The 25,403-nt window shown below is 41.2% G+C and overlaps 2 protein-coding genes across 11 annotated transcripts in view; both read right to left on the minus strand.

Annotated features, from left to right (window-relative positions):
• The window catches only part of kif1b (kinesin family member 1B), a 57,123-nt gene extending 51,490 nt beyond the window's left edge, over nucleotides 1-5,633 (minus strand). For all 10 annotated transcript variants that reach the window (XM_063890707.1, XM_063890465.1, XM_063890255.1 and 7 more), the window contains exons 1-2: nucleotides 5,392-5,633; nucleotides 4,045-4,198 (exon numbers count right to left, since the gene is read on the minus strand). In XM_063890707.1, coding sequence (XP_063746777.1) covers nucleotides 4,045-4,150 — 106 coding nt within the window. In that variant the 5' untranslated portion in view covers nucleotides 4,151-4,198; nucleotides 5,392-5,633. The remainder of the gene's footprint in view (nucleotides 1-4,044; nucleotides 4,199-5,391) is intronic.
• A 2,693-nt stretch (nucleotides 5,634-8,326) lies between these two features.
• ube4b (ubiquitination factor E4B, UFD2 homolog (S. cerevisiae)) lies at nucleotides 8,327-25,116 on the minus strand. The gene is given in 28 exon segments (XM_063886842.1): nucleotides 8,327-9,432; nucleotides 9,605-9,751; nucleotides 10,564-10,738; nucleotides 11,251-11,442; nucleotides 11,601-11,735; nucleotides 12,034-12,178; nucleotides 12,307-12,433; nucleotides 12,554-12,789; nucleotides 12,975-13,073; nucleotides 13,221-13,348; nucleotides 13,563-13,662; nucleotides 13,781-13,919; nucleotides 14,353-14,551; nucleotides 15,018-15,131; nucleotides 15,216-15,314; nucleotides 15,447-15,563; nucleotides 16,927-16,983; nucleotides 17,183-17,266; nucleotides 17,574-17,688; nucleotides 17,864-17,964; nucleotides 18,347-18,488; nucleotides 21,007-21,232; nucleotides 21,593-21,737; nucleotides 22,087-22,174; nucleotides 22,301-22,379; nucleotides 22,382-22,435; nucleotides 23,434-23,647; nucleotides 24,812-25,116. Coding segments are annotated over 28 exon segments (3,546 nt in total). The 5' UTR covers nucleotides 24,836-25,116; the 3' UTR covers nucleotides 8,327-9,367.
• Nucleotides 25,117-25,403: the final 287 nt, after the last annotated feature.

A 25,403-nucleotide genomic window follows, 5' to 3' on the forward strand; every position in this document is an offset into this window, starting at 1 on the left:
AATATCAATACTAACAATGCAATTTGATTTCATGTATTCATGGCTCACTAAACGGAACTCACTTGAGCAGAATTTCACCAAAACAAACCATAAATATGAAATCAGGCTTTGTGCTGGTCTCAATTTTGCTCAAAAAACCCCCCTAATACCAGAACAAAATGGACATAGACAACAACCAAACCAAACATCTATCATTAACTGTCAAAACTCCAGATCATTCACATCTTACCAGACTGCGACCTGATCACAGTTAGCTGCCCTGTAGCAGTATCAGGGCAGAAATGAACAGGCAGAAGGAAATGAGCCAAAGTAAACAAAAGCACATGATGTTGTGAAAAAAAAGTAAATGGAGGAAGTGAAAAGCTTTTATTCATTCATTCAAGATGTGCGTTTTGCAGCAGAAAATAAACGTTGCTGTTGCCTTGACTACAGAGCGAAGAAGATGACCACAGAGGATATGACAGCGATAGGTTTTGAGATGTGAAAGTGCTGTATGACTCGTAAGATGTAAGATTATTGTCTGTTCCTTATTATTATTTAAAAAAGGGAAACCGAGGTCCCACATGCTCATTTATCAATCGGATTAAAGTCCAAGTCTGTGTGTTACAAAGTGCAACATTTTCAGTTTCTGTTACAGGTACAGTATGTGTACAGAAAACGGTCTTAGCTGCAAGCCATGCACTTGCGCGTCTGGCCTGAAATTCCTGAGGCACAGCATGAGCGGATCACAGACATGGACATCTGCCTGTCCTCCCTCCTCATTTTGGTCAGCTTGGAATGTGAAAGTGCTGCATGTGTGCAAATGCATGTTGCTCACAAACTATCTCAGCATGAGGCAATGAGGAATGTAACACCCTGAGTTGGTGTGCGTTGCTTATGTACACCTACAAGGGTCACTGGGATTACAGCAGCAGGGCGTGGCGACCTGAAGCAAGCGAGCGGATTACTGGCCCTAATCAGGTCAATCGGCCCTGTCTGCGAAGGATTCAGCGGCAGGATAGAAGACCATCACTCAACCAGACCCCCATGATCCCCATCTTACTTCCCCTGTGAGGTATCGGCTAGCTGATATTCATACAATATGGGCTCACTGTCTTTTCTGCTGTGGTGATAGCCTCCTCTTTGGTGTAACTGACACTACGGATGATTCCTCCCTGTAGGGTTTTTGTAAGGTCACTGTCCACTTAGCTCACACTGAGGACACTCAGCAAAATTTTATCTGAAAGGTGAACATTTAATTGACACAGTGACCTTTTGTTTGTTCTAGCATTAGTTTACCCTTAGCTTAGGGGGATAATAGTGTGCATCATTCAATCAGTTGAGGAAAACATGTGTAGCTGGGCTGGTATCTTTTGTAATGCATCTGAACGCAGGTTTGTTCCACTAAAGCCAATGTAATGGTCTAACATATCAGGGGATATGCTTCTCTATCGTCCATATTTAGCCATACATTCATGCTGCTCACTGGTTGAGGGGGAACACAACACATGGGTTAAATAACACGGGCCGATGTGGACAACACATCAGAGCCCCAGTGAAGGCAGGCTTTGGGTGTTCTGGCGCTATTCAACATTTGGAACACCAACAATAACTAACGCAACAGCCCATCACGTCACCCATTTATAATTACATTAGCTCTGGTATGTTTAAGAGCTTCCAGTGAAAGAGGCCTTTACTTGTTTCCAGCCTGCCTGCAGAGGCCTTGGACACATTTCCTGCACACTGGATAATCAATTTGCTGCCCCTCTGCCTGCACACTATCCCTGACAACCCTCCATGCATGGTGAAAAGAGAGGGAGAGGGAGAGGGAGAGAGAGAACATATCCTGCCCTTGCCCCTAGGCCCTCTCTTTCTCTGTGTCTCTGTTGACACACACACACCGACATTTGCCCTTGAGTGAGTCACAACAATAAGGGGTGTGTCATGGCCTCATCCACACATCTGCAAAACACCTACAGGCTGACCAAGCAACTCCATAAAACATCCCAGCTGTCAGTCACATTCAGATCTATCCAATCAAAGGGAATAAAATAATAAAAACCCTCACAGGTAATGTATAAAATTATACTGTTTTGTGCTAAAACAATGGCACCATTAATTCTGATTAAAGCAGCATGACATATTAAACATTGAAATTAAAAGGATGAATTACAGCCGAACAAAAAGTAGAAACTAAAAAAACCTTTCAATTCTGTGGGGAGTATTTGATACTCGAAAGACATTTTTTGTTGATTACAACATAACATTTTCATAAGTTATATATACACTGCCTTATATGGGCCATCTGTTTTGAAAACCAGTAATGAAGGAAAACACAAACTTGCCAAGATCAAAGAAACATACTCATGCACAATTATTTAGAAATGTTATTAAACATATACCATTATAGATTATAATCTAGCCATAAAAAGTCATAACGGGTGTGCCATCACATTTAAACATTGTAGAAACATTGAGCACCTTCAAAACAAACTACTGATGCATAGTTATTAATAAAAAGGTACGTTTGCTTTGGTAGATTCTGATATTTCGAAAAACGCAGAACCACAACTAAAGAAAGGTCACGTTTTCTCACTTCATATCACAAAATCTCATCTGCATGTATGAACATGAGCATGTTGGAGCCACAAGGTACCATTCAACCTCTCAATAGGACAGCATTCTCAGCGTACCATCTGCAATGAAGTCCTGGTGAAGGGAGAGTATGGCAGCCTGCCAGCCTCCCTTTCTGTTCTGCAATCTGCCCGTGTGATAGAGGTAGAGTAAGCAGTGCTGCAGCCTCTTCCTCTCTCTCACTCACATACACACACAAAGCCCCAAAAAGCTGCATATTCCACCGCAGTTCTGCTACAAACCACGAGTCACCCTTCAGCACTTCCTAGTGACTTTGGCATAATGAAAACCCAAGGATATGGAGTAAAAGTACTGGGGATTTGACACAAAGCTTCTCTTTGGTAGAGTTTAAGAGATAAAGGGCAAGTGAGCCATAGCTAGTAGGGACACTTGATCTTATGGAAGATTCATAAAGGCTTAGTCTAATGAGCCCGGTAAGACTGACAGACAAAAGTTGAGGCAAATAACAGAGGCTGCTAGAAGAACAGGTTTCTGCCGTCACATACTGTCTAGTTACTGGTTTTAAAATGTTTCCATGCTACCGTCAGGGAGAATGTGCGCATCTGTCAGCAGAAATTAGAAATACAGCACTACCATGAGCAAGGAGGAAGCTAGCACTTCACAGTACATGATGACTCACAGTCAGAAGTAGGCAGGTTGATCACAAGACTACAACTCACATTCAAGTCTTCTCTATTTGAACGGCAAGTACACATTAATAAAATTAGATTTGAGTGTATATTTGATTTGAATACATCTATCTATTTCAATTCACGAATGACTGAGGCATAGAGCCTCAGTTTAAAAATAACGCTTCAGAAACAAATCCGGTCAATTTACGATTCATCCATCTTATTTACTGATTGCAATAATGTGTTGTCAAGGTGACACAAATGCCACTGAATTTTAACCCCACCATTTGTTTTTGTGTCAGATTTACAGCAAAATAAAAAGCAGCACAACGTAAATAACCATTAAGGCCATAACACTTTACACATCTCTACAAGTGTCTTTACAGTCGTTTAGGAGATAAGAGACTCATAAACTACAAAGACAAAAATATTCCATTCTAAAACATCAACTCTGTTATAAAGCCTTGATGAATTGAAGGTATTGGTGGCACAGGCTGGGAGGCGACCCCTGGGTCTCCCAGTATTGAGCAACTCAGCATTTCTCACACTGCGACTCCTAAGGCATGCAGCCCCCTTCAGAGGAGGAGGAATTTCCCTCAGTAGGCCTTTTATTCTCTTTCAGGCTGTTTGTCCCCAACCGTCCACTATTCAGTTTGCTCATTCTACTGTTCCCTGCTTAGAGCCCTGAAGGAAGACCACGTGGGTGCATGTGGGGTATACCAAATAGACCCTCAGCAGACAGGCCTGCATACATTCAAGACATGTTGTTTGGTTGTGTGCATGCCAGTAGACTACTTACTTGTAGTGTTGCCTTGCATCTGAATGATACATTTTGAGTCCTTGCCCGTCTCCCTGGAGTTGAAGGGCCGAACTCGAACCGCAACTTTTACAGATGCCCCCGACATCTTTGTGGTTTAGAAACGTCCACAAGTAAGATTCCTTTTATATCCCTCCTGAAATAAAGACAGAGAACAGATGTTGGCATCGTATTTGTAAAGAGAATATCTGTTTAAATTAAGCAAATACTGTGTTAGTTTTCTTTTCTTAAATAAGATACACTGAGAAAATGCAATAATGCAGAACCAATTACCACATAATGTATATCAAACACAATGAAAGTCCACCCACTGCAAATTTATATTATAACAGCATACAACAAATATGGCGGCTCCAAACCACTGAAGGGCTTTAATATTTTGTAAACAGCAGCACATCAGACATTTAACAATCAAATAAATGATACATAGGGCAGTGCATTTAATATGTATTCCAAAGCATATACAAAATACGGTTATGGACAAATACAAGATATGAATAATGCATGTAATAATTGATATGCATACACACAATAATGTTTATCTTATTCTAAAGACAACTTTCCAATGTGTGTTAACAGTCTACTGAAGCTTAACATCCCGCGGCCGACGACTACATTAGCCAATGTTTTTTTCATGTCCTTGCAGTCAGCCATACTTGCTAAAAAGCATACGCCCATGAAATTCTATCTACCCTATTTTGTGTGAGCTACAGTCGAGCAGTGAGCTGGGCCTGTCTGCTCCATCCAACAGGGTTCATTCTGTGCAGGCAAAGAGCTTACATTTCCTCCTTTTTCAAATTAAATTCGCCGATGTTAGGAAGTAGGCTAATCCTCCGCTGCTGTATGTTGTGGAATAGTGCAGGGAGGAGTTGCATGCTTATTTAAGCAGCACAGACTCGACACAATGTTCTTCATGTTTGAGGATTTTAACAGTGGGTGCAATGCTTTTAACAGGAACTATTATGTATATGTAACTGGAAGCTAGGGATGAAACATGAAATGTTAATGACTTTACCTTCTGTTTATGGCCGAGACAGAAGTAACCTCCAGTGTGTGTATTAAGGATACAAGTATCCAACCAAAGGCAAATCCTATGATCTTAAATAAGTAATAGTTTACTTTTTGCAAATGAAGCATCGATGTAAAACGGTTATCGGAACCAGGACTATTAAGATAACCGTGCAAATACACTAACGTCTATGACATTAACGTTAGCTAAAACTGCTCACCAGCCACCGACAACTGCAAATATAACACTGTTATAACAACACCATGCACTACAAACGTTAAAGAAATGAATAAATATATTAATCCATCGTTTTTACTCACGTTTGAAGACTTTCACCAAGATAACACCACAGGACGGCGGCGAGAACTAACGCTAGCTAGCGGGCGTTTCAAGATGTGTTGTTTCTATCAAAATCCGCAAGCACGAAAACTGTTGTAAAGTCCACTCAGGTGGAAATCACCCATTATAGCGGTATCCTCCGCCGGTTGGACCTGTGATTGCTACCCGCGACCCCTTGGTGAGTTTATTTTCCTGTAGAGATGGGAAGGCGGACGTCCGAACTGCACACAGTCGAAAAGAAGAATTGATGGGTTGCCTTGATTTACCGATGAGATTACGTCAACTCCCTCTTGGTCACGCTGACTGAAAGCCGGACAGGCCAATGAACGGGGAGACCGTGGTGACTAATGTATCGCAGAGCCAATGACGAGGCTCAGAATAGGAAAGGAAGAGAGTGGGCGGGGTTTCTCTTTTTTCTTCTGTCGTGACGCCACACTGCAGGATTTCTGCCCACCGCTCCCCGCACCGCTGTCACCGCAACACCAAGGGTCACCGCAAAGAGCGCCGCCCAGCGAGCAGGGAGCGTCTCACATCTCAGTGCTTTGAGAAATAAAGGGTTTTGCCAACTCACAAACATCTACCCATTCTAAATGTTAACATATATATTTGCCCACTTAAGTGCCATATATTTTTGATATATGCTGCCTTCCCATGTAAATATCTATGCAAAAACAAACCTAAATGAAAACCCAAACGAACATATTTTTTTTGCTCAATTTTCTGTTGGACACAATTCATTTACTTCAGGGTATGTACAGTGGGGCAAAAAAGTATTTAGTCAGCCACCAATTGTGCAAGTTCTCCCATTTAAAAAGATGAGAGAGGCCTGTAATTTTCATCATAGGTACACCTCAACTATGAGAGACAGAATGAGAAAAAAAAATCCAGGAAATCACATTGTAGGATTTTTAATGAATTAATTGGTAAATTCCTCGGTAAAATAAGTATTTGGTCACCTACAAACAAGCAAGATTTCTGGCTCTCACAGACCTGTAACTTCTTCTTTAAGAGGCTCCTCTGTCCTCCACTTGTTACCTGTATTAATGGCACCTTTTTGAACTCGTTATCAGTATAAAAGACACCTGTCCACAACCTCAAACAGTCATACTCCAAACTCCACTATGGCCAAGACCAAAGAGCTGTCAAAGGTGACCAGAGACTAAATTGTAGACCTGCACCAGGCTGGGAAAACTGAATCTGCAATAGGTAAGCAGCTTGGTGTGAAGAAATCAACTGTGGGAGCAATTATTAGAAAATGGAAGACATACAAGACCACTGCTAATCTCCCTCGATCTGGGGCTCCACGCAAGATCTCACCCCGTGGGGTCAAAATGATCAGAAGAACGGTGAGCAAAAATCCCAGAACCACACGGGGGGACCTAGTGAATGACCTGCAGAGAGCTGGGACCAAAGTAACAGAGGCTACCATCAGTAACACACTACGCCGCCAGGGACTTAAATCCTGCAGTTCCAGACGTGTCCCCCTGCTTAAGCCAGTACATGTCCAGTTCCGTCTGAAGTTTGCTAGAGGGCATTTGGATGATCCAGAAGAGGATTGGGAGAATGTCATATGGTCAGATGAAACCAAAATAGAACTTTTTGGTAAAAACTCAACTCGTCGTGTTTGGAGGAGAAAGAATGCAGAGTTGCATCCAAAGAACACCATACCTACTGTGAAGCATGGGGGTGGAAACATCATGCTTTGGGGCTGTTTTTCTGCAAAGGGACCAGGACGACTGATCCGTGTAAAGGAAAGAATGAATGGGGCCATGTATCGTGAGATTTTGAGTGAAAACCTCCTTCCATCAGCAAGGGCACTGAAGATGAAGCGTGGCTGGGTCTTTCAGCATGACAATGATCCCAAACACACCGCCAGGGCAACGAAGGAGTGGCTTCGTAAGAAGCATTTCAAGGTCCTGGAGTGGCCTAGCCAGTCTCCAGATCTCAACCCCATAGAAAATCTTTGGAGGGAGTTGAAAGACCGTGTTGCCCAGCGACAGCCCCAAAACATCACTGCTTTAGAGGAGATCTGCATGGAGGAATGGGCCAAAATACCAGCAACAGTGTGTGAAAACCTTGTGAAGACTTACAGAAAACGTTTGACCTCTGTCATTGCCAACAAAGGGTATATAACAAAGTATTGAGATGAACTTTTGTTATTGACCAAATACTTATTTTCCACAATCATTTGAAAATTAATTCATTAAAAATCCTACAATGTGATTTTCTGGATTTCTTTTCTCCTTTTGTCTCTCATAGTTGAGGTATACCTATGATAAAAATTACAGGCCTCTCTCATCTTTTTAAATTGGAGAACTTGCACAATTGGTGGCTGACTAAATACTTTTTTGCCCCACTGTACATGTTTTGTTGTTGCAGTTTTTGAGGTTGTGCAACAAATACAACAGCCTAACGTTGTTTCTGTTTCCCCTTAGTCACAATGTAGAAACCTTTCCAATCAAATACATTGGGATAGTTGCCAAGTTCAATACATTACTTTACAATTACAGTAGAAGAATGACTAAGCTTATGCATTTAGGGAAGTACATTTGCAAAAGCAGATTTTTCTGCTGCCAGGAACTGGAGTACATTGTTTAACAGGAGAACTGTACGTTAACCATCACATTATAACTTGCATTTTCTTGTTTTTTGCTATTTGACTTTGGGTGTTTCTATTGATAAACATGGTATTTATTGTACTACTATTTTCCCTGAACTGCTGCATGTTCAATAAAAATGTTTTACATAAATATATAAAGATAAGATAAAGACTTTGTATACTCTAATATTTTGATGCAGAGTCCATTCTTTCATTAGTTTGAACAAAATAAACAAAAAAAGCTTTGCTCAGAGAAAGAGACCAATCATAACCACTACAATATCAATCTGTAGATAAAACACTGACCAGTTGTAAAATAATGTGCATCATCATTTATTTCAGTTCAAAATCCTAGCTTCCAAAACAGGTCTGTGGTTGAAGGAAATCTGTTCCTGTACAGTTAAGGTCACCAAGTTCATGTTACGTACAGTGCCATTTAAACAAGACCATCTTGACTTTGGATGTCAGTGGTTCTGAAGAGCAGACACTTAATTGTGTGCTCCTACGATGGTGTTTCTGGTGGTCATGCTACATTCTGTCATGTTCTTTCCAGGTCGCCTAAAAGAGGGTTATTTGTCCATGAGGCGCTTGAGGAGGTTCTGGACTTGAGGCCATGCACACAGAAGTAATTTCAGTCTATTGAAGTCAGCAGGGGAAATGTGACTAAAAAGGAAACACTGAACATACAGTATTTCGTGAACCACTGCTTATCTTCCTACTGTACTTAAAAAGAAGCTGACATTTAGGATTAGTTTGCGTTAAACTACATCCATAATGGATATTCCCAGATCTGAACTCTGTCTACAAGCCCTGGGACATCAGCAAACATCATGTGGACTCAAGTTTATCATTGTCACAGTCTTGATAATGAAAACTCGTAAATAGCAATTTTATCAGAACCCACCCACACTCTCCCAAAAGTATTGCCCTCCCCTCGCCCTAAAACCACGAGTCTTTAATAAAGCCAACATACAGAGTAGTACAAAACAAAATGAGAACCGTAAAGGAAAATGATCAATGAGGAGCCTCTATGCACCTTGCTGGTAAACCCGTTGGTGTTGGAAACGTATTCTTGCAGCACTATAATGCCTTAACTAACTTTTGTTAAATATATGTATATATTTTGATATATATATACACAAACTCATGAGAAAAAAAACTTAAAAGTCTTAACTTTATTATATTTAGTTTTTAGGACCATGATAATGGTTTGAGACAAAAAGGGTAAATGCGAATAAAATCAGATCAGCTCTTTTTTTCTCCATTCAAATGGGGTTTTTGTAGTCGGTGGTCGTGACACTGAATTCAGCCGATGGTCAGCTCTTTTAATCATGTTAGCAGGCCGGGCATGGGTGTCCTCAGACAGGCCGTCCACCCTGTTTCTCTCTCATCCAGGTGTGGATCCTCTCCTTTAACTCCGGGACTGTAGAAAAAAAAACAGATTGTGAGGAATGTATACGAATCTAACATTTAAATGAAGTAGGCAGTAATTTCCTTTCAATTTTATCGGACTATAACTAATAAGAAAGAGCTCTTGTCTTCCTTGAATAGAACTTAAGACGTAATAACTGTTAAACAGCATCATGGTGGGTTACCTGACTCCAGCATGTTCTCTGTGAGAGGCTGCCGGTTGAAGGGATCAGTGGGGGAGTTGAGCAGGTGGCGCAGGATGATGGATCGGTCCATGATGTTTCCCGAAGGCAATATCACAGGGTCAGTCATCAGTGTGTCCATCAGAGGGTCTGGTTAAACAAGGTCAAACGTACATTTAAAATATGATTAAGAACCTATCACTTTCGTAGTGATAAGAAATAAGCTTCAACTAGTTATCTTGGGAGAGAAAGTTTTCCATGAATCAGCAGAAATTCAGTGCTATTATCATACAGTATAAGAGGCTTAACACACCTCATAGCCTATTGAATCTTCATATTCAAATGTTGTGCATGTGTGAGCACAGGTTGCTTGTTATTCTACCCTTTGTCTTTGGCAATTGTCTTTAAATTAAGAATGGTGGTGACATGTGGAATCACAGCTGCGTAAAGAAATGTGTTTTATATGAAACAATATTGGTGCAGCTATCAAAAACAACAGTAGAAGAAATATCCAATAAAATCTAAATGAGAGCCTTCAATAAAGTGTTCCCTATATAGAAATGTCACATGGATTTACAGTAGGACTTGTGGGTTACAAAAATAAAACCTGGCGTGGGAGATTTTAACCACAGAGAAAGGCGATACTCAAGCCTCATGTACGGCACACTCCTGGGCAAACTGTGGTGGGTTGGCTGGCATATCTGCGAATCAAAGGTGGTATGTGGGCCACGTTCTTCATCTAGATTATATTAAGTCTGTGGTTACAGGATAGCCTCGCTCTAAGCTCTCTATGTGACCTATGAGCTGCAAAAGCCCCCGCTAATGTCTGGAATTCAACAGCAACAGAGGCTGCTGAAGATCTTGTCTGTCTGCACCAACTGACCTTAGGTCACACTAGATTGCTGAGCAAGTGACATTTTTTCCAGACACACACACACACACACACACACACACACACACACCTTTGAACTCATCAGGTGCGTCACTGTAGTCCATTTCAGATTGGGAGTTCTTGGCGACTATTTCCTCCACCTTCTCCGATAGCAGCTTGAATTTTTCAATGGCAATAGAGGACTTAATACCAGCCTTCCTCATCTTTGAAATCACCTCTTCAAAGAGCTCACGGCTGTACGACCGCTGCAGATAAAATAAGGGAGGGGGGATTATTAAAGCTCAGCTGCAGGAAAACATCTTTAATGTGAGGTCAGTATATCGTATCTTGACTGTTATTGTCTTTCAAGTTACCCTAACATATTACTTTTGATCAAGTATCTGAGGCAGGAAAGGTCACAACAATAATTCACAATTGAAACAAACATCTCCTTGTATTAAGGCAGTTAGAATTCTAGTTTCTGCTACTTCCAAGTAGAAAATGCTATATCATCAAGCCTACCCAACGCAACATACACATGTTATAGCGACTGCCCTCACTGCTTTTGAAATCTAGTCTACAGTATTTGGTCTGCGACTTCTTGCATTATCTGGGGAGGATTGGGTATAGATGAAAAATTGCTCAAAGCAATATGGCCATGCTTGTGACGATGTACCACAACTTCCTGGGTCATCATAACAACCTCTCACTTGTGTTTTCTCATTAGATTCAACAAGCGAAAGAAATTAGGGTATCTTTTATTAACTTTAGTACAAACCTGGTCATCTGCAATGGCTTTAGCAAAGCGCGCACAGTCTAGCTGCAGGTAGATGTCAGTCAACTGGTCTAAGAGCTTCTTGGGCTCAAAGCCATACTTCTCAGGGTTTTCTACTTTCAGGTCCCGACACTTAGGCCCGCAGAGCTGCTGGAGGTTGAAGTTTAGCATGGCAGCTAAACGAGGCCCCAGCTCCTGTGAAGAAAAGGCATATTAATAAAGCTTGTTGTGCTCAGAGTTCCTAATGTAGGCTGAATATGTGGCGTTTACATTCATTGTTATTCTTTATTTGAGAATACATTGTGAGAAAACAAAGTGTGACATTTCACGTCCAGTGGGGCAGCGACACTCACAGGCCTGAGGAAAGGCTTCTGGACCTGCTTGGTGAGGATGTGGAACATTTCAACAGTCTCCGTGGCGAGGGCCAGGTAGGAGCGAGACACACGCTCATCCTGAGTCAGCTGGGACTGCCGGCTCTGCTGCTGTTCCTTTAAACAGAAGGGAAATATGCCTTTGATTATTTTTTGGGAACCTCGATTTTAAATTACATAAACGAGTCAAACAGATGACTAAATAAATAAATGACTCAGCATGTCTAGTTATTTTCCAGCATTTGTTATGCATTTTATATATTATCATTTTTATAGTCTTTGTTGTCTTGAATTCCAATAACTTACTAGTGCAGCATTGCTCTGTATGTAGGTTATTATATAACTGTATATATAACTCATAAGTTAATCATGAAGTTTTATTAGTATTATTATATTATTATAATTAGGCACTAACCCTAGGCAGCTGGTCCCACTGCTCCTTATTTTTCATTTCTTCTTGAACTTCGTGGATACGCTTCAGGGACTCGAGGCTCTCGTCTAACAAGAAGGTGGTGTCATTAATCAGCATGTTGATGTAGCGCACAAACTGCTTGCCAGAGCTGGAGGGGAGTAAACATGAAATAAGAAAATTAGGTTACAAATTGATCCTAGTTAGACAACCAGCGAATTAAACCTAAACTGTGCCTTTTATTTTTTACATGACACAAACTATGCAAAGCAGACTCACTTGAACTCCTCCATGAAGGTGCCATGGTGGGCGAGGTTCTGCCACAGACTCTTGAAGATAGTGCTTATATGGTACCGTATAGTGAACTTATCATAGAACTCGCTGGTGGCTCCGGTGTGCTCAACATCTGACAGAGGAGACAGTTGTTTTTAGAAAAGAATGAAAGGCTCAAGGCTATATAGTTGAATATCTACACTACATTTCATTTTCTACAACAGCCTTGAATCATGGTTTTCATGAAACCCACCAGTGTAGAACTTCATGAGGGCGGGGACCAGCTGCTTGATAGACAACGGGTGGTTCTCCATCATTTCAGAGAATCGCTGAGTACGAGGCTGTACAGCGGGGTTGGTGACGAACAGTACCTCCACCAACTTGGCGATAAGGTAAGGGTTCCTGATGTAGTTCTGACTGCAGATGAACACCACCAAGAAGGTGACAATGTCCTGCACACAGGGCTCATATAAAACCTGGGGGGAATACCTGGATGATGGGAGGAAGTGGAAGAGGCTACACATCAGTCTTGGCTTTTTTTTGTATTATTATATTGTCTTTCCCATTCTTGCAAGATTCACTGTTAACTTTTTTTTACACAGACACAAGATATGATTTGTTAAAACATGGTTGAAGAAAGAAAAAGAGTGGGTAACACTGAACTATAAACTTACTGCACGACAAAAAGCAGAAACTCTGCCACATCTTCAATGTAGAACTCAGGCAGAGCAGCAAAGCTTTTAGGAATCTCAGGGTGCAGTGGAAGGTTAATGCTGTGAAAGAGATGAAGGAACAAACATGGTACTTACATTTTGATTCATAATACATTAAATCACGCCCAAAAATATGCTTTGTGTGATGCCGCATCTGTTCCTTTTACTTGAATATCACAACAGTCTGTCAGGGGCAGGGTGACTCACTTGGGGTAGGCGGGATCCACCATGCGCAGAATGAGCTGGATGACTGTGCTGTAGAACTGCAGACATCTGCGGAGCAGGTTCTCATCCAGAAGGCCCACGTCAGCACAAGCTTTGGCGCGCACCAGTTTCTGACAGCACAAAGTCACACATGATAAGGATCACATCTCTGAAAATATGTTCTGTGACAGATGTGCACGTCTCAGCAGTTAGGGTAGACCAGGATCCTCGAATGCAGTAAACTGAGAGCTGAGTATTTTTAGGTTTGTACCTTTAAAATCAGTGCTCAAGGTTTAATCAATCAAGAGAAGACAGTGAAAGAATCTACAAGGATGTTAAACAAACCTTGAGCTGGGTTTTGCATCGCTTGAGCATCTCTCTGTGCCGACTAGCGAGAGGAGAATCTTTCCACTGGCTCTCACTGTTCTTCAGCTCCTCTACAGTCCTGACATGGGGGAAAACAACATTAAACACCCATAGATGAGCATGCTATCAACACATGTGTGTTTACTTTTATAGAGATGTTAAAAATAGTGCATGGTCACAAAAAATAAAATATAAACCTGTTCAGTTCTCGGATAGCCCGCAACCTGCGGATGTAACGTCTGCAGCCAGGCAGGATGGACAGATGGTGGGCATGAAGCGTCAAGAAGAAACACTCAGTGGGGAACTTAGGTTCTGAGAACTTGTTAGGGTCTTCATCTGTCCACAAGAAAAAAACATTTGAAGCATTATTAGTTAATAGTACATTCATCAGCTTTACTGCCTCAAAAGAATGATGCCAAATTAGGTCACCATTATGTATGACATGAAGGGCATACAGTGCAGCATGTTTAGCTCCTAATATTTTGTAGACGACCTGCCTCTGCCTTATTTGGTTAAGCAGAGGCAGAAGAAATACGGAGGCTGTCGCACAAGTATGAATCATCAAAAATTAACTGGATCAAAAACGATGCTTAGAAATCACATATATAGCAGGTGGATGAATCACTCTTAAAACTTATTGCATCTAAAATGACTCCTCTATGGGCAATTAACAGATTCTCACAATGGCAGCAATCCATAAAGAGAGTCAACTTGCATTTTATTAAAACAGTGCAAATTATAAATCTATTTTTTAATTATGTCAACTCACGCATGTCAGTCAGCCAGCTTTTGATCTCCTCCATGGTGGCCTTCACACGCGTCTCTTCTAGGCTGACGACAAGCCGACATCGTGGGTGGAAAATGTAGTACGGGTCCACGGTCTCCAGCTTTATTTTCATGCTGAGCTGCTGCAGCACCCATAAGAAGTTGAGCATGAAGCCGTCTGTCGACACCAGCTTATCATCGGTCTGGGAGAAGAGAGAGTGAGTTCAGAACAATTGGAAATGTATGTTCAGAAGATGTACATACAAACTGAACATGAGGACAATCAGCAAACAAACACCAAGTAGGATGTTTACTGTATAGTACATAAGTCCTAACGACACAATGAAGGGACACTAGATCAAAAAGGATAATCCTTTATTAGTCCCACCTCAGGGACATGAGCTTTGTTGCAGCAGCAAAGGGGATAATGCAACAACACGGAGCATCAGTATACAGCTTCTACTTATACTGCGTATGAAATGTGGATACAGCACAGTTTAGTATACAGAACATTATCAAACACATTCCATACAAGTAATTTACTTTAACATACAAATAAACTAAGAGCAAAATACTAAACTAAGATTTTTGCAAGCATTATAGCTCAACTGTTGAACAGGCTGACGTTTATAATAGTTCTGTTGGATGTGAAGTACTTTTGCGAAATACCTGCATCTGGGCTTTCTTCACATTGTAGTTGACTAGAGCTGCCATGTAATTAAGAGCTGACTCTCGAGTCTCCCCATTTAGAAGGATGTTATGGAGAATCTTGAACAAGTCACCCTGAAAAAGGTTAAAAAATGACTTTAACAAATGATTCTTTATACAAAGAACAGCAATTAAATAAATGATGACGCTGAGACTCACCCTTGCTGACTCCAGGTAGTGCTGCAATGATTGGCTGACCACCCGTGTGTTCTCCATGGTGATGGCTGGGCCAGAGAAATACTTGTCTCCTACTTTCGTCTAAAGAATAACAAAGCATCTTTATATTTAGCAACTTGTGTCTGTTCTCCTATTCTTATAGTATTCAGCTGTTGGCAAGACATTGAAGTACACAAATAAATGGCAAATTGGCTACAATCTGATGCTACTCACATCATCCTCAGCAAACACAGAGAGGCTGAAGAAGGCTCCAACGAAGGACAGTCTCTGGATCTCTCGGCCACAACCAGGGCTCAGAGGTTTTGGACACCACAGAGGCAAAGACGTAGCCTGCACAAATGACCAACATAGACTCATTTTACACAGGGTCATACAGGCTTTTAAAATCATGAACCATCCAATCACCCAAAAGTTAAATTGCAGTGAAAGCCAGTATGTGTCAGTCAACTGGGGAAGAAAATGAACTGAAATGAATCAAATGTAATGACATAACCGCCCTTGATATTTACACAATAATAAACTAACATAGATAAGCATTTTATAGAGCTTAATCTGAACCCAAAGAACTCTGATTCCAAGTATAGACTCAGTCCTTTTCTTTGCACAGGGGAATTTCGCTTTGCCATTCTTCTGTGAAGCGTAAAGATGGCCGAGTGTCATGAATAAAATAAGCAGAGGACATTCTTCTGTGCTGACGTCAATGCTGGTAGGATGAATATATAAACAACAGTAGCCAGACTTGCAAATACTTCATAGAAATAATAACATAAATGCATTAAGGTGTTTTTTCACAACACTATTTTGGAAAAGAATAGCCTAGATCAGTGGTTCTCAACTGGTGGGTCGCGACCCAAAAGTGGGTCGTGGACGCATTTTGAGTGGGTCGCAGATATGAAAGTGGGAGAAAAAAAAAGAAATCACGGAAAGAAGTCAAACTTTTATTTTGAAGGCCGGAATTTCTAATGATTCTCTACTGCTGTCATGTAGTGATCATCTTCTCAATAAAAAACTTCTTTGCTGAGGCTTCTACAGTCTTTTGGCCAATCGGAATCAAGATTACGGCATGTTGCTGCAAGTCCCCACGGAGAATAACTTTGCGGTAGAACTACTCTTTATACATCCATGTCATTTACCGGTTTTTTTTATAATAACGAAAAAAATATATGTAGGCTGTCTTTCATTTTGACCCACAGAACAATGGGGGCTATCTACCCTTATCCACAATTTAAAGTAATTCACACAGCCGCTCTCCTCTCTCTCTTCTCTCTGTGAGCAGCAGCCGCTTCAGCTGTCAGTAAAAAGTAACAAAAGATAAATGGCATTAAATATGTCGGATAATAAAAGATGTATTTATGTTCTTACCAGAATGCGTAGTTTACATGTTAGTATTTCAAAAAACCTCAGGGGTTGAGTTTTCAGGAGTCTGTCTTAATATTTAATACAAAAAATATGTGCGTTTTTTTAATTTCATAAAGTTCAATTCTGATTCTAGAAAGTAGTTTAAACTGTTTTTAAAGCATACTTTAGTTCTGTGAAGGGATCAAATCTGCCTTGCATGGCATATATATATTTTATAACTTTGGGTCGTGATTGATTCACGAAGGAAAAAAGGAGATCCTGAGGCTTGACCAGTTAAGAACCACTGGCCGAGCTTCTACATAAAATAGTTTTGGCCATTAGAAGGTACACTCACCAAGCTGCAGATGGGGTGAGTCTTTCCGAACTTGATTTCACAAAGCTCAGCTAATGCCTGCAAGACCAAAACAGAACAATGTTTGTTTGGTTTACAGTTAAATCAGGTTACGTGGTGTGGCCAACAGTACAATTAACAACCATGAACACCATGATCAAGTGTGAGATTAGCTCATTTCTCAAGATATGATGTACTTGTAACATTTGTTAGAAGCTCATTGCAAAAACATTCTTCGTAAGAAACAACATTTTCTTACCATTAGGGGGAATTTAAAGTTGTCACTGTCAAAGGAACATTCTTTTACTGCAAGAGCAAGCCCACGGAGGATGGGACTAAAGATCTGTAAAAAAAGAAGATAGTAGAAATGTCATGCATCAGAGCAATGTCACTTTTCAATGCATGTCCAGTTAACATTTAACGCTTCCAAAATATATGTGGTGTTCATTTTTCCAGATAGAACCATCATGCACTTGAATAGACTGAACCAAACTGAAAAAATATGTCATTCCTGCGAAACTTGATAGGATTGAAAATGTGTGTATTTGGCGTGCCTTCTTGCCACACTGTATGCAGGAATGAGTTTTAGCAAAAGCGAGCCTTAATAAGCATGTAAATGTATTTAAAAAATGGACGGCCATGCTTCCCACCTGACTGAACACCTCTTCCTCCTGGTGAGTGATGCGCACCAGCTCCTGAATAAAGCCGTACGGGAGGTTCCGACACAGCAGATAAGGTACCAGCAGAGACTGATGGAGAGGCCTCCTACAGGAGGAACACAGAAGCATTGAGCAGAAAATAAATAAATATGGTTTCTGGAGCCAAGGTGATGGAGTAGTTGCCATGGAGACTCGGACTAAAATGGAAAAAGGAACAGAACGTACACAGATCATTTTATTTTGAAAAACAAAGATTGTCATTGTGTTGCTGACTCTCTTACCGTGGCTGTGTCATGGTGCCCTGCAGCACCAGGGCAACATGGGAAATACATTGAGAGCGAATGTTGCTGAGAAGCTGGCTGACATTTGGTTGGCTGCACATCTGAGAGAAGGGTAGGAGAAGAGAGAAAAAGGTGAGAGGTTTTATCAAAATGTGCGCCGCCGATTTCACAGAAACTCTCTCCGGACTGATGAATCACAGTGTTCTTTGACGAGGAAAATCCTTCACTTGTTTCCAGACCATCTGCCCTGCAGCTAGTACAGACTGTACTTCTGTCCTCAGGACATTTTGTAACCAAATTAGACATGGAGAAAATCTGAAACGAACTCTGCAGTTGGTCCTATATAAAGGATCATTACAATCGTGAAGCCTTGATTTAATCTCTTAATAGGTTCTCCACTGTAGCAATAAAGAAATAGGGGACAAAATCATTAGCGTCAATTATCTGAATAACATTTTTTATGTCTTATAGGCTGACAATTACCTTGGGAGCTTTCCTCTCCTCCATGCCAACACTGTCGAAACGCTCAATGAGGTAGTTCAGCATCTCTGTCTCTTTACATGGTTCAATGGTGAAGCGGTCGCTGGCTGAGTCGCAGGACATCCCCCCTCCACATGCACCAAGACTATAAACAGAATACAAAATGGGACACAGAGAGGTTGATTAAATAACAGAAAACATCAGAGCACAGAGAGATTCATCGTTAGCTGCAAACACGTTTAATGCATGTCTAGCAAACAAACTCAAACCCACTCTCAAGGGTCCTGAAAGAAACAAACTACAAAGCATTAGTGACAGCATCGCAGCAATGGGATCTTGAAAGAGAATATCACCATGTTAAACATCCAAGAGCTGTTTGCAGATATTAGGATTCAGCTTGCCACATGTAACTAATTGCCGTTAGTGGTCAGTCGTTGCCACAAAACCTGAATGCGAGTTGCTGTAAATCCGGACAAACCTTTAGTTTTCTCAAAATGAAATCAACACATTATATGGCAAAACAAATGTCCATAGAGCGGGAAATGCAACTCCTCTCTCTCTGCTAACGCTACAGTCCACACATTTAATCAATAACACCATTCAAATGTACCGTAGCCATGACAAGTTTAAATGCTGTACTATCAGGGTTATATGATATAAAAAGTGTCCATGCTTGATCACGGTCGGGCATAACTTCTGGGAAGGGCAAGATTGTCTTGAACATAAAACTATACTTCATACACATTCAAATAAAAATGAGGTCAACTATCATACATAATTGGTTGGTACCACTAAACCAGCGAATGTGGATATTGAATGTCCAAGGTTGCAGAATAAAGACAATATATTATATGGAGTTTCTGCAGCTCTGTAGAAAGCATATTTAATACCAACCACCATAAAATATATTAAAAGTTATAGTCAACGGACGTTATACGCTTAACCTGTCATGACAGTTAGAACACTCCTTAAAAAATGGCCTACAAGCATTTATTTTTCATTTCTCTACCCGGGTGTGTTTGTGCATCGTTAGTGGTAAGCCTCGTGGGCCCACTGCAAAATGCAATGGACTCTAAACAGAGCAAGCACAAACACACATACACACACACACCATGCAGTGGTGTACCTGGACCCAAACTGAACCCTTGCAAAATCCTCCTCCTCCTGAGATTCTTCATCACTGCTGTCCTGAGACATGTCAGAGAGGGCAGAGAACAGGACCGACAAGGGGCTGACACGACGGGGAAAAGACAGAAGGTGAAAGGTCGGTAGAAAAGAGGATGTTGTGCAAGCGTGAGCAAACAGAAGGGAATTGAAAAAACATGAAGACAAATGTGAAATGGTAAAAAGTCACATTGAAAGAAGGGAGCAAAAAGGAAAGGATGCTGGAGGGTTGCATGCTCGCCACTTCTTGTGCTGCGGTTTGAATATTCATTAATGCCTAATATCTGCAGCTTTTATACCCTGTCACAAAAATGTTTCCAACCAATAACTGAACTGACTGTCACCATCACTCATACAACACGTCTTGAGGAAGCCAGAGCAGAGAGGGGTCAGACACATGTAATTTGCCCCAAAAAATAATTCAAGCAATATAGGATAAATACAACATGTTTGTTAAACTTTGTGTGTTATTAGTCTGAAAATGTGTTAGACTTTTGGAAGTAACGCAGGTTAACAACAAGCTAAACCAACCTAATACTAATTCAAGTTAAAACGCCTGCATATATATGTATGGTCTCATTTTTAAATTAAAGCTTGAACCAGGTTGACTTTTGTACAAGCAGTCTAAATATTAGCCATTTGTTTGTTATGAAGCTTCTGTATATTTGTAGTAGATGCATGTAAACAACAAAAAGGATCTCAGTTCACACCCAACTTCAGTTATGGTTTTAGTTTGTTTGCACACTGACATGCAGAGGACTGATGGGATACCTAGACGGTGGGATCCTGGAAGCAAAGGCAGCCTGTCGGGCATTCGTTCTGGCAGATGGGAGCACAATGGGAAGGGGTGTGGAGGAGGCTTGGTTGCGAACCCTAGATGAACTCAAGGTGAGGGACTGGGGGCAGGTTGGTGGAACAGGAACTGGGGTGTTCGGAGGAACAGAGGGCCCTGCTGGGCTAGGAGAGGGTCCAAAGCTAAATCCTCTTTGACCAGGGCTGGATGGGGAAGGAACCCCCCAGGGAGAGGTAACAGAGTACGGCCGATAGCGCTGGGAGATGGGCATGGGGGCAGATGGGGGGTGGGGGTTGAGAGTTTGTCTCAGAGCGGTAGTAGCGGTTGGGCTAGGGGGCACGATGAACTGTGGGGTAGAGGGTGTGGAAGGTAGAGAGGGTGTAGTAGGACTGGGGAGAGATGGGGAGGTCCTCAAGGCTGCATCCAAAGCCATCGTGTGAGGACTACCACACCCATACAGACTGTGGACAACATTGAGATGAACATTGGCAAAACTCATCTAACAATGATTTTAAATAGAAATAATCAAAGCAAAAAAAAAACAGCAAGTGTATAAAAACAAGGGAAAAAACACATAGGAGAATCCCATCATGGAACACCACTAGCATATCAATAAAGAACCCGTTTAGTGTAGGGGACTGACACAGAGCCTGGATATCTGGGAGTTACACTGCGAGGGCTCATTATATAGACTCAAAGTGCTTGCCTCGACAGAGAGCTGGCCCCAAAGGATCCTGCACTGGGGCCCATCGGGCTGCCACCTTGGCTGGAGGGCTGCACCAGCGTCAGGCGGTGGTCGGGGGATTTGGCTGCAGCAATTGGCTGGGAGGTGGCGGTCAAGCTGGCAAATGGGTTTTGGACACGCGAGTGTGAGGACATCATTAAGACTTCCATCAGGATCTGGCCAATCAGGTCTTTGAAGTCAGAGTACACTACAGGAGAGAAGACAATGGGCATGTTTTTAAATGTACATACTCAGTTGAATGCAAAACAAGACTTTTCACTGTTCTGTGTCATTTTGAGAGCTTAAGCCTTCAAATTGGAAAAATGTCAAAATATCCTCTGCATTAAACAATGGCTGAAGAGGAAACTGCAGATGTTGCTCTGGTGAACACTGCATTATACAAATGTAAATTATACATGTGTAAAAGTAGAATGATGTAAGAAAAACAATAAGGGCCAAACAGTCATATTTGAGATGATACTACCCTGTTGAAATGTACCTACTATGCAAGTAAGTACAATAGAAACAGCATGCCTGTAAGGTCATAGAGGTAACAGATAAGACGTACCATCTTTAGGGTTCTGGTGGAACTCTGCAGCCAGTGAAGGGAGAAAGATGACATCTCTGTCCTGCTCCTTCCACGATACGCGGAGGATCTTACAAATGAGCTGCAGAGCCTGTTCTTCTGAGACATCCGAGTTTGCAGAGGTTTCCTGAGGTCAAGGAAAAAGAAAGACACAGTAAGGGTTGGATCAAAAATGTGGAGCCATTTGACTAGCATTACTCTAAATCACATGACACTCATGATCTGGTGATCACTATCTCTCTTGACGAGGCAGGTATGTATTTGTTTATCAATGAAGTGAAATAAAATGAAATTGAAACCAAGATTGGCGTCTATGGAAAGTCCCTGGGAATAAACTACTGTAAATACCCGAAGACTCCTTTTATGATTTTACGGACTCACTTGATCTCAAAGTACGCATGATCAAGGTCAAGCAGAAAAAGTAATAAGGGATTTAAGGCCCTCTAGGTTGAGTACTGCTCACTACTGCTGTTTACCTTGTCTGTCAAGTTCCTCTTCTCCCTGCGATCGCTGTCCTCCACCTCCATGTTCTCGATCCCTGAGTCCACATCCACCTGGGACATGCTGGAATGAGACAAAGGAGAAGTGCTTAGCAAGTGTCTTTGTTGGAAAATAATTTTAATTTAAAAAATGTCTTAGGTCTTTGAACTGATAGTTCAATATGCCATGGGTTAGGGTTAAAACTCTTACCTCTTTTCACAGGAGGCAGTGTCAATGTCCATGCTCTGCGACCGGGACAGACTCTGGGACTGAGTCTCAAGGCTGTTGAGGGGGAGCTGGAGAGGGAGCTCACCCCCTCACTGCTCTGACTACCATATGCCACCCCTGCAAAAGCAAAGTACGACAAATGAGCACCTTTAGGTTAACCATTTCTTTGCATTGCTGTTTTCAAATCTCAGCCATCAAAGCCTCCCTCATTCAGATGGATCTATCAGAGGAAATGAGCCTCACAAAAGACAGTTTCACCTTCTAGGTTTCCTCTAAAAATAAAAATGCTATTTTCCTTTTACTTGTTTTAATTAAAAGCATTCAATTACTCAGATTTAGTTTTGGTATAATACGTCTTTCATCATTTATAAACTATGCTTTACGCAGCCAGTTTACATTAAAAGGGTTTATTTCAGGCCATACTTGATAGCAAAGGCTCAGATTGGCGTTTTTAAGACCAACATGGTGTGCAATACCTTCATAAGCCCTGATTACAGCAAACAGGTAGCGAGAAAGCTGATTAACAAGCAGGATCTTACTGTGTGAGAAGAGCTGGAGTTAATCACTCACTCCTGGTAGCCCAATAATAGGCATAATCAACAATTAGGTCAAATAATTAGCGTATACACCGTTTGTGTCAGGAAAATATTAATAGAAAATGCATTGAAGCTTTCAACTGCGATGAACAAATTAACACATTTCAATAGTTATGAATAGCAGCACTGGCCATTCTGGTGAATTTTCTGGAGAAAGCATAAAAGCATCAATTCTCACTCTGTTTCGCACAGGACTCTGCTGATCTCATCACGCTGCTGCTGTTTGTGTAATTGTCATTCAGGAACAGAATGTATTGGATCTTGCTTTTCAAATCAATGTTTCAAATACATAAAAGAACCCTTTCAGTGTTGTGCTCAAACTCCAACACCCAAGGTTGTTTATCTTCAGAGATAAAAGGCAGAGACAATGTGTCACTGGATGAGTAGGATGACAGTTAGACTTATGATCACAAAACGGGTTTAAAACAATAACCCCTGTAGTGATAATAAGAGAAAGCTGAGTGGATCCGTACCTGTTGTTGTCAACATCCTAATAAAAAGATCTTATTTAAATCTTACCAGAGGTGCCCATAGGGGATGTGGCAGGTGTACAACTGTGGACATTGAGCCCCAATGACTGAGAGGCAGCTGGTGGCTGGGGTGCAACACCTGAGGGTCCAGGGAGGGGTCCAGGGGGGGTCTCTCTCTGTGGGGATGTCAGGGGTGTGCTGAGAGGGGTGCTGGGCTGTGATGTCTGTCCACCTGCCAGTCTTGCCAGTCTCCTTCTGCGAATCTTTAATAAATAGACCAACAAATTAAAAATATTTACTGTATGCCTACTACTATACAGCCATTCATAATATTAAATGACCGTTATAGGTATATTGACAATGCAATTATTAGATAGATATATATCTATATATTTAGATCTACATAAATTGCACAATAAGTACGGGTAAAATTAAAAAATGTAAGACAATTTTCTCCCCCTCATTACTCATATTAAGTCATTAACACCCGACAAAACACACACGTAAAATACAAGCCTTATCGAATCAATACATACATAAACACAGTGTATCCTACACTACAAACAAAGTGAGATGTGAGTGTTAATCGAGCACCACGGCACAAGACCATTTGTAAATCAACAGCACGCAGTATTGCGAGTTGATCCGAGTTACGTTGGCTAAAAACGGTCACAATGTGACAAAGAACTAACACTTTATACAATGTTGTGTGAGGTTTCAGGTAACAGCTCAGTGGCAACATTACTCCCAGCCGACCCACAGTTTATTGCACAATGGTGGCCCGGTGTGTTTTTTATGCTGAGTCGTCTCGTAGGCTAATTTGTGGCTGTTAGCAAAACAACGTTAGCAACTGTCAGCTAGCTTACGGCAAGAAAATATGCCAAATTCACCCAGAATACAAAATATAACATTGACTGTCAACCCATATCATGGAGTAAACACCTGCAAAGTGAAAATAATGTTATGTATAATTATTACTTAACATGTTAAGCAATGTAATCCATAGAGCAGCTTGTACACAGCCTTTTTAGCGTTAGCTAGTTAGCATTTTCTCCGGCAAAATTAAATTAACGTTACTGGCAACGGTGACATAAACATACAAACTACACGAATTTAGTTTGTTTATTTTGTTATTTTACCGGCCCCCTGAATAACCATCCTGTAAGCCACGTTGGGTACCACGCACTTTTGCATGCTTGAGTTGAATAAGGGTTAAATGTGAGATTTTTGTCGCGGATACATGTCTTCAGTTTAACGTTAGACTAGGCTAGCCTCTGAGCTAGCTCAAGTAGCAAGTCCGTTAGTGGCAGAACAAATGAGGCCCAAAGAAAAGTATGGAGTTTTAATTTAATTTGTAACGTAGGTAAAATAATTGATATTTATTCCAGCAACACAATTTAAGCATTTCATGCCCATTTTCACCTTACCTCATCTGCGCTCAACTCCTCCATCGCAGCTAGGTTAGCTAGCTTTTACACTTACAACTGCTTTGATGTGTGCCAGCCAGAGCCAGCTAGCTAGCCTTTATTAGAACTAAATATGCATAGTCTAACTAGTTCAACAAATAAGTGTCAGTCTTGATTGTCTTCAAGATATAAACTAGGACACCAGTATACGGAGGGTGGCAATATACAGTTCCTCCAAAAAGTATGTCGTTTGCTAGTTTTTCTAGCAAGAATGAAACAAAAAGAAAAGTAGCTAGCTATTATACGTCAAAATACAGCTGCAGCCATTTTGGTTCTACACAAATGTCACGTGACCCAGAGACTACTGGGGGAGGTGTAATGCTTCACTGTGTCGCACAGATAAATGTTATTTTTCCCTGTTATATATGTGAATATTATCGTGATTTACATGGAAGTGGCTGTCAGTTAGCTGATTTATGTAAATCAGATCCATACTTGTATTTCCTTTCAAAATAAACAGCACATACTGTCTATTTTTGTTAAAAATCAATGTGCAAGAATGGAGCATAACAAGGTCACTACATAGAGGTTTTACGTGACTCTTTACTGGTGT

Source organism: Eleginops maclovinus, chromosome 1 (assembly GCF_036324505.1).
Source record: "Eleginops maclovinus isolate JMC-PN-2008 ecotype Puerto Natales chromosome 1, JC_Emac_rtc_rv5, whole genome shotgun sequence".
NCBI classification, from domain to species: domain Eukaryota; kingdom Metazoa; phylum Chordata; class Actinopteri; order Perciformes; family Eleginopidae; genus Eleginops; species Eleginops maclovinus.